We start from the raw sequence: 9,338 nt of genomic DNA on the forward strand, positions 1-9,338 counted from the left end.
GACTTGTGGGTCACAAGATGGGTGTGTTAGATCCATCGATGAACCCACGGGTCAAGATTTTTTTTTAAAAAAAATTATTTTTTAATAAAAAATAAGGGCATTTTAGGTATTCTACACCCCTTGCAAAATCCTAACGAAATGGGAAAAGTGGAAGGAAATCAAAGTTGGATACACCAAAGTAAGAAATTTTGAACAATGAATGAGTGTTTGCAAAAAGTGCGTAAGTTCGTGGGGGTAAGTAAAGTTTCCCCTAAATAAAACATGTGACAACCATATATATATATGAGAGACTGAGAGGGAACAAATTAGGATTTTCAATGGGAATAATTAATTAAAATGGCACCTAATATAAACAACATCCACTCGACACAAAACACTTTAGATAAAGTTTTATTTTTTATTTTTTTTATTTTTTATTTTTATTAAATGGATTGGAGGGATCGATTTCTTTAGTCTATTAAATTGACATGTCTTTAAATTAATGGACGTGCTATGTGAGAATCATATGGATGTATTTGTTAATGTATTTTGAGTTATTTATTAATGACTTTGACTTGAGAACAGAAAAGAATTCTTTAATAAATATGTGTATGCATTTTGGATACACATGCTTGCTTGTGCATTTCATTCAACCCAAAGAAAAATTTCATCTAAATACTTGCTCTGATACCAAGCTATTATGGGCGTAATTGCTCAAGTACGTAATGAATAGATAAGAGTAGTTCTTAATTGCTACTACAAGACTCCTTTTGCCGTTCTACTGTAGACCCAACCGTAACACTTGTCTTTTGGATCAGGAGCGGGCATGTTCATGATTTTTAGATCCAAATCAGCTAGAAGTTTCGGTATTGGAAGATAAATGTTACACTTTTCAATTTTTACTCTAAAAGTTGATTTTCAAATAATGTACGTGTCAACATCCTATGAGTTAATAACACATTTTTCAAAATAATAAATCTTAATTATGAAATAGTGACATGCACATTATTATCTGAAAACCAACTTTAAGTGATTTTTTTTTTTTTTAGGTTGAAAAATATAGCATTTCCCGGCCAATACGCAAACTCCAAATACCTAACAAACGACGACTACCATTAGAACCTAATACCCAAAGTCCCCAAATGGGCCCAAACACCATTCATGATCCCAAGTTATTGCTACTGGGCACCTATATTTCTAGATATATATATGGGAAAATTCTAGGGCCAGAAGCTTAATTAGCATTTCCCATATGCCCAAGAAGCCCAACCTGCTCACAAGGGCGATTTGATCTCATTTCATTTTTGTTCATCATTCCCAGACTAATCTCCGACCAAAGGAAGAAGTTTTGGACAACCTGAAATTTAACAGTACTAGTCCTTTTGAGTTTAGGGTTTGAGATATATATCTAAGATTGGACACCTATTCGGGCTGTACGTTAAATTTGTTCGAATAGGATAAAGTTCAAATGCCTTCTCACACAAGCTATCCGCTCCTCACTGTATCCTAGCTATCGGGATCCCTAGCTATGGTCCAACCGTAGCTTTCATGATTTTATAGACACTCAACTTTTCAAAAAGAAAGTATGAACAAGTAATTAACTATCAAGAAATAAACTCATTTTCCTTGGAAAATTTAGACCATCAACTAATCACAACCTAACAAATATCGTTTTTCCACATGCACTCGCATAAGTCGTAGCAAATTGTATGACCATTATATATGTAGCTAGGTGGGGTCTCAAATTGACAAATTGCACAAGTGAAAGTCACAGACAGACTCACAGGCTAGGGTTGAGAGGATTATAAACTGATTAATTTAGGTTCACAGAAAATCTTTGGGGATAAATTTTTGTAAATTTGGGCCAATGTTCTGGAGTAATGTTAGGGACCATCTTTTTATTCTTCTAAAGTTGATATGCCTTTCAAAATTACCATTGGATCAAAATTCAAATATGATTAATCTAAAATTTAATGCATCAATTTTGAGAGAATAAAAAGACGATCCCTAACATTACTTAAATTTAAATACACTAATACGGAAATTTCTCAACACGGCTAGCTAGCTACATGTACAGCAAAATCTACTCGGAATTCGAGAGAAGAAGCCAAGACGTACACCCCGAAAAAAAAAAAAAAAATGAAAACCACATGCTCATCTTTGTTCAACAATTAATAATTACATAATTAAGAGAAATTTCATCATGGATGGCGCCATAAATTATCGGCTTAGGAGAGGAAACCAGCGTTCTTGAAAGTAAGAGTGGTAAGATATCATAAAAAGAAGAAGGACAAGCACAAATCCGACTCCCCAAGGAGTTCCCCCAGCCCTATGGATGGAGTCTTTCTCCGGCAATGGGACGAGGTACGAGAACCGCCGGCGTTCATCGTTGGAGAGGAAGTGCACAACCAGCAAAAGCAGCAAGGGAGACACAATCAGAACCATCTTCACCTGATCGAACACGCTCTCTAACACCGGCTCGTAGTTTATGTACCATGAGAATCCCAGGAACATCACAAGTATAAGGAAGAAGAAGCACAGGTGTAAGGGCACAGCAGGCTGATGATCCTGCGAAGAAGAGTAGTAACCTTGAGCCATGTCGATCGATGATCTCCTTAATTAAAGGCTGCAATTGCTTTGTTAATTCTTGAGTGAGTTTCTGGAGAAAATTCTGCACTGAATATGGTTTTTATATATACAAGAGGTTTTGGATTTGGAAGGCTTAATAAACAATTAGAGATTCCTGCTTTTGACATTAATCCAGCAGGATAATTCAAAGGGACGGTGGAAGTTTTATATGGTCCAGATTCACGTTATGATGAAAAGCTGACTAGCTAGTGAGGAGCTGCCACGTACCACCGACCATGCACTGTGTATCTATTGAGGTGACCCATGATTTATATTATTTGATTTAAAAGACCATATGTTAAGTCGGTAGGCCACGTCAGTTTTGTCCAGCGCTTCAGGTATTTTATCATTTTAAAATCATTAAGCAATTTGAAGGGATTACATCTCTTCTATCCACCTCATAACTAATTGATTAGGAAAATTATTCAATTATTGGGTTAATTAATGAATATAAATTAAAAACCACCCATCTCAATCTTGCGGATCGTGCAAGATCTCGCCAATCGGGTATTGTTAATTGTGAGAGGTTTTTGATAGAGTTCACGCGTTTGAATAAGTTTCATTAAACGTCTCTCATAATTATAGTCAAGTAAAAAGTTATATTTATGATTAGGGTATATATGCCAAATTAAAAAGAATATTGATCATATATATAGCTAATGTCTTGCAAGAAAAATAATGATCTCTCTTATTCCTAAACATGGTTTACAAAAAGAATAAATTAACCCTTAAACATTGATTAGTAGTAGTGTCTCTCTCTTTCTACTAGCTAGCTACTTTTGTGAGAAAAGAAAGTGGGATCCCATTCAGCATATATGAGCTCTTTAAGCATAGTAATTAAGGAGTAAAAGAAAAAGACTAGTCTGGTATACCTTTAGAGCTGCGACCCACTCGTTAGTGTTTTCTCTTAACTCTCTTTTGTCTTAAACATGCACACATAACCGTGGATGTCTGTCTTGGATGCTGCTGCTTTATACTGTTTTTCCACCAAAGAGATGGCTGGGTCGCAAAAGCTAGAGTACTTCTGCTTTAAGTACTCTTTATATATATATATATATGAATGATATATAAAGCCTTAGGGTTTAAGTAATATTCATATCATTGGACTCTTTTTTTGAATCGTTACATAACTAAATTAAAAAGAAAAAGGTCCGACAAAAATCATACAAGCTCTAGATCCATCCACAGCAAAAAAGACGAACCAATACAGCAAATTGGGTACGTAGCGAAATCAATAAACTTTTCCTTTTGTTAAATACTAAGCTTCAATGTCGTCATATATTTAGAAAATTTAGCCCCTTGTACCTTCTTAATCATTATGAGAAGGATGAAGTATGGTCGGAGAAGTTTTCTTTAATTTAGTTTATTATATTAAGATGTATCTTAAATTTATGTGATACAGTTTATTAAAAGAATAATATTATTTAGTAAACTATTATATATATATAACAATGGTATAGCAATATAATAATAAATAACATATCTCCTATCAAATCTAATTGTGATTCTGTCTTTAGACAAGCCATGGTTGATTCTTTGGGCTAAGGCTAACACAAGTTAGGAGTAGGAGGCTAACAGGATATATAATCTCATGTCATGGCCCAAAAATGAATTCATGCCTAAAAGCAGCTGTGGCTCAAAAAGGCCTAGGGTTGTGGTGAATGGTACTGATGTCATTAAAACGGTGGATGATATCATGATTCCAAAACCAAGCCTAGGTAATACATATAAAATTATGCAGCTTAATTAGCTCACCACAGCTTTATACTGTTTCTCCACCAAAGATATGGGTTGGGTTGGTGAAGTGATATGCACTTCTGTGTCCACTCGGGACACTAGAGCCTTCTATCTCCTTACCCATTCTCACCTACCTTCAAATTTAAAATTCCTTTATTGAATAGTATGCTTGCAACTTCGTCCAAAGAAAGAAAGACAATTTTTGACACGGTTTGTAAATTTGTCTATTCCGACTCAAATTATCAAGATATCTTCTTCTTGTAATTTTTTCCAACCAGCTGTCCTGCATCCTCCAATCGTAGCATGCCATATTTTACTTGATATATTGATTGTTGAATTTCAATGTGAAGGTTCAAAAGTACAATGTCGTGGCACTATTAATGATGACTGTAATGATAAAAGAAGTGACTACTTGGGTGCACACTGCACTACCACTAGCTCCTTTATATACCCAAAAGCATAAATTTGAGTTTGGATACTTAATTTCTTTCTATCTATCCTCCCTCTCTCTTCGATCTATTGTCTTATCTACCCGGAGGTTATTATGCTTACTTAAGTATTGGTGTATCAACACTAACAAAACGACAATGGGCTTACACTACTACACCACTGTGAGACTAGGATTCATCTTGGTGCTGCTCATATCAGTTATGGTTAGCTATGCAATGGCAGATTCAGCCAAAGATAGAGAGGAGTGTCAACCGCAGTTGGTAGAGATGGCCACCTGTCTGCCTTACGTTGATGGTGAAGCAAAAGCTCCTACACCAGACTGCTGCACTAGTCTCAAAGATGTCCTAAAGAACAACAAGAAGTGCTTGTGTGTTATCGTCAGAGATCGTAATGATCCAAACTTGGGACTGCAGATTAATGTAACACTTGCTTTGGGCTTGCCTTCTGTCTGCCATGCCCCCGCTAATGTCTCCCAGTGTCCCGGTACGCATTCTATACCCGACTTATCTTAAAAGTTTATGTTAATAGAAAATGATATTGTGCTAAAGAGAATGTAAAATATCACTAAAATTGCTAGGTGTTTGACAGACTTAATTATATGATTTTGTTGCTATGGCCATGGATGCAGCTCTTCTACACATGGATCCTAAGTCACCAGAAGCTCAAGTTTTCTATCAATTGGGAGGGAGTTCTAATCAAAGTGTTGTTGGTCCTGCTCCTAGTCCTAGTGGTAATATATCATACTAGTCATCTCTGTTCTTTTAATTTGTTTGAGTATATGATATGATTCAATATTAGGTTGATATTCCTTAATATAGAAGTCCAAAAGTTGAACTGTATAAATTTGTTTAATTTATGGGTAATTTTTATTGCTACAGTTGGAGGGAGTCCCACGAGTGGCAGAAGTGAGGGGCCTAGTGGCCAAGGCACCAGTGATGGTTGTTGCAGTGGAAATAGGTGGTTTGGAATGGAGATTGCTGCTGGAGGTGTCTTAATTTGGTGTTTCATCAGTTCACACTTGTTCATATAGGCACTTGGTTGTGTCAATTTTCAATAACTTGGGCCTTCACTGCTGTTATGTAATTCTCAACCCCATTTTATCTGCATTTAGTTTATTGACACTCTCTGCCTCTCCCTTTGTCTCTGTTTTTCCTCAAAGGGTGTGATTTTAACTCTTCCAAGAGGAGGGCTATGAGCCCAGATTTGAGGTATATGTACCTGGTATAACTTTATAACAAATTAATAGGTAAAATTGAACACTTATTGTTGAATAAGGGTCCTCTTTGATTCGGATTATGGGACTCTCTTATCTCAGACAATTCAAAATACAGAGCCTATTTACTCAAAACGGGTGAGTTCTATAGCTACCTATTTGCTGTTCAAACAATGAATTTTTAGCGATACCTATACTTAATTGGTAGCCTTGAAATGAAACTTAGGGGAGTTGCATACAGCAAGAAGTTTCTTTGAAAGCTATAATGCTTAATTTTGATGAAGATATTACATGCTTCTAGCCATGTATAAAGTCTGCAAATAAGGCTTGATATCCACGCCAACATCGCACCACCACATGAAAGTGCCCACACGTGTGGGAGAGTGTTAAAATAATGGTTAAGTGATTAAATTTATATCTTCCTGTAAGTTTAAGTTGTTGGGATAAATGGTAATTTAACATGGTATCAGAGTCAAAAGTTATGGGATCGAACATTGCCTCATCAAATCACCCAGGGCCGGCTCAACATATTTTGGGGCCTTAGGCAAAACTTTGAAATTGGGCCTAAATTTTTTTTTTAAGTAACAACAAATTTTTTTTTTAAAGTCAATTTTTTTAAAGTAATATATATAAATTCTTCTACTTGCTTTTTGAGATGCAAAATTTCTGATTAAGTTTTTATATTCAAGATTTTTTAATATCTTTTTTTTCAATTGATAATATGGCTAATCCATTTAATCTCTTAATTTTGCATCAATATTTTTTCATTGGCTAGGGTCATAAATATTTGTAGCAATAGATTTAAATACATCAATAACATTTTTATTATCTTCTAATTCTTTTTGATGAGTTTCTTGTTCATTTATGAGTTTTTCACCTAAATTATCCTCAATATTTTGTTTATTGCTAATAACAAATTTATTTAGAGCTCCTCTTTGAGATTCAATCAATTTGTCTACTTTTCTCTTCTTTTTTTTTTTTTTTTTTAAGTTTTTCATATCCAGATGCATATTTTCTAGTAGACATGTTTAATTAAAAATACTAACAAATTAAACAAACATGATTTATCAAAAAAAAATTATGACTATAGTAAAATAAATGACAAAAATAGAACAATAAAACCTGATTTGGCAAAGGAATTATGAATCAATTCTTGGAGATAGGACAAGAGACTCAGTCACTCGGAGTCAGAGAGAAAGAGAAAATGATGAGATAGGCAAAGAAGAAAAACTCAGAAAAGAGCAAACAAAGAGGAGAGGTAAAGTGGCAAATATAGAGACTGGTATTTAAAATGCCCATGGTTGACAACAGTTTATATTTTTGGCTCTTGGCTTTCCCTGGATGGCTAAATAATAAATAGAAAATAAATGGTAATATTTTATTTCTAACGTTTATATTTTCTCATCAAAAATAAAAAATTTCTAGAAAGAGGCCAAGAGGATGAGTGAATGATGTAGGCGTGTACTGTAGCGTCAGCCGTCAGGCATGTACTGTAGCGTCAGGAGCTCTAGAGAATTGGTGTAATGATGTATAAGGCTTTAATGCCTTGTCCTTTTTTAATTTATTTTTTGAATTATTTTTAAAATTTATAGTTGGCTTATTAATTGGGGTCTTATTAAATTGAGGCCTTAAATTTTGATAAAAAAAAATTTTTAGGCCCTATTAAAAAAAATTTGGGCCTTCAATTTTTTTTTTGGTCCAAAATAAATTTTTTTTTTATTATTATTTTTTTGTAACTCAAAATTTTTTTTTGGGGCCTTATTAAATTGGGGGCCCTAGGCGAGGGCCTAACTCGCCTAGGGCCTGAACCGGCCCTGAAATCACCCTTTATTTAAATTAAATATTCTACGTGTTGGGCTTTACCTATTAAAAATGATTTTCCTTTAAGCTTAAATTTTTGTGATAATTAGTAATTTAACATTGAAACCTTATACGGTAAAGTTGTAATTTGGAAGCAAGACGTTCACCAAAATCTTTTTGGGATAAGCCCAGCAGTTGTATACCGTTACTCCACATGGGTGTAGGTTGTTCCAAGCCCGCAAAGCCCACTTGATGTTTGATCTAGTAATTGCGCCCATTGATATGCTCAGCTGAGCCCCATTACCAAATTCTCCTTTTCATATAAATATTGCGTGTCTAATATATTCACCCAATCACTGAGACCCACGAAATCTACTGGTCAAAACTTTTGGTTGGGTAGTACGTGGCAGTTATGAGGAGGACTGGCAGTTAGAATCTCGGAGCGGGATCAGTTGAAGTAGTGGGGCCCTCTTTTACGTTTGATGGTCTGAAATTCTGAATGCATTAAGAAGCGTCGGATCTTTTTGAAGTTAACAATAAAGAGACGGACAAGGCACACCCAAAGTGGGTCCCTAGTAAATGAGATCTTTTCTTAAGGACAAATGGACAATGATACCCTCGTTGTGTTCATTAACAAATTCTTCTCAGATGGACAATACTGTCTTTTGCTCGTGTTCCTGACAATAACTCCAAAACTTTCATGGGCATTGGGCGGTGCTGGAGAGCACACGCTCCAACGAAGAAAAGAAAGAGGAAATTATGTAGAAGAGAACAAACCAACTGCTTAAGATGTCAAAGGATATAGGTTTCTCTGCTGGTTAGCCGAGAAGGGTTTTCCTGCTGACGTCTGGGAGGCTCTTGTCGATGGGTTCTGTTTAGATTTAGCTTCTGTATTTGTATGTTCCTACCTTCCCTTTGACTCTTTCTCTGTTATTGAGAATTTGTTTTTTCTTGCATTTTACCTGGTTTTTCTGTGATATGGATGAAGGGGTTGTTTAGTTAATCATGATTTGTGTTATGAGCAGTTTAAATTCTAAATTGAATTGCTTTGAACTTTGGGGGTTATAAGCGTACAGTCAGGTTTTCTTCCATCAACTTTTCAGGGGAATGTTATGTGGGGTTTGCTTTGTTCTTGGATTGGGGATGCGTGGAACAACAATTACTTTGACAAGATTTGTCATTTTTTTTCTTTTTTTTCGGCTGTGCTTTTTTTTTTGGGGGTTGGGGTGGATTGGCTGGACAACTGAGGAATTTCTTTGATGTGCCAAAATAATTGCCCAAAGTTACTTTAATAAACCAAATTACTGTGTTGAGTTTTTATCAAATGATGAATAAATGAATGACTTATGTTTTGGGGGTTAGTTACGAACAAGATGTGGTGCTTGTTAAACAGAGGAGATGCAATGGAGCCCTAATTTGAGAATAGTGGAATAATATGATTATAGAAAGCTTTCCATTTAGATAGCGCAATACATAGTCAGTGCAAAACAGAATTGGTTTTGAGCTTTGGAATTGAAGTGATATCTGACAT

General features: G+C 35.2%; 3 protein-coding genes across 3 annotated transcripts in view; 2 read left to right on the forward strand and 1 right to left on the reverse strand.

Moving 5' to 3' along the window:
- Positions 1-2,199: 2,199 nt before the first annotated feature.
- Positions 2,200-2,577, reverse strand: LOC132173802 (uncharacterized). The gene has a single exon (XM_059585412.1). The coding sequence runs from the start codon at positions 2,575-2,577 to the stop codon at positions 2,200-2,202; it is 378 nt and encodes a 125-aa protein (XP_059441395.1).
- Positions 2,578-4,826: 2,249 nt separating this feature from the next.
- Positions 4,827-5,932, forward strand: LOC132167175 (non-specific lipid transfer protein GPI-anchored 14-like). The gene is made up of 3 exons (XM_059578079.1): positions 4,827-5,277; positions 5,423-5,524; positions 5,673-5,932. The coding sequence occupies exons 1-3, from the start codon at positions 4,932-4,934 to the stop codon at positions 5,822-5,824; spliced, it is 600 nt and encodes a 199-aa protein (XP_059434062.1). The 5' UTR covers positions 4,827-4,931; the 3' UTR covers positions 5,825-5,932.
- A 2,575-nt stretch (positions 5,933-8,507) lies between these two features.
- The window catches only part of LOC132181754 (uncharacterized), an 11,047-nt gene continuing 10,216 nt past the window's right edge, over positions 8,508-9,338 (forward strand). The window contains exon 1 of the mRNA XM_059594995.1: positions 8,508-8,703. The gene's annotated coding sequence lies outside the window, so the exon portion shown is untranslated. The remainder of the gene's footprint in view (positions 8,704-9,338) is intronic.

Source organism: Corylus avellana, chromosome ca1 (assembly GCF_901000735.1).
Source record: "Corylus avellana chromosome ca1, CavTom2PMs-1.0".
NCBI lineage: Eukaryota > Viridiplantae > Streptophyta > Magnoliopsida > Fagales > Betulaceae > Corylus > Corylus avellana.

Coding starts and splice junctions, on each gene's coding strand:
- LOC132173802 (XM_059585412.1), bottom strand. CDS start 2,577: ATGGCTCAAGGTTACTACTCTTCTTCGCAGGATCATCAGCCTGCTGTG.
- LOC132167175 (XM_059578079.1), top strand. CDS start 4,932: ATGGGCTTACACTACTACACCACTGTGAGACTAGGATTCATCTTGGTG. Junction 5,278..5,422: donor TAATGTCTCCCAGTGTCCCG/GTACGCATTCTA, acceptor CCATGGATGCAG/CTCTTCTACACATGGATCCT. Junction 5,525..5,672: donor TCCTGCTCCTAGTCCTAGTG/GTAATATATCAT, acceptor TTATTGCTACAG/TTGGAGGGAGTCCCACGAGT.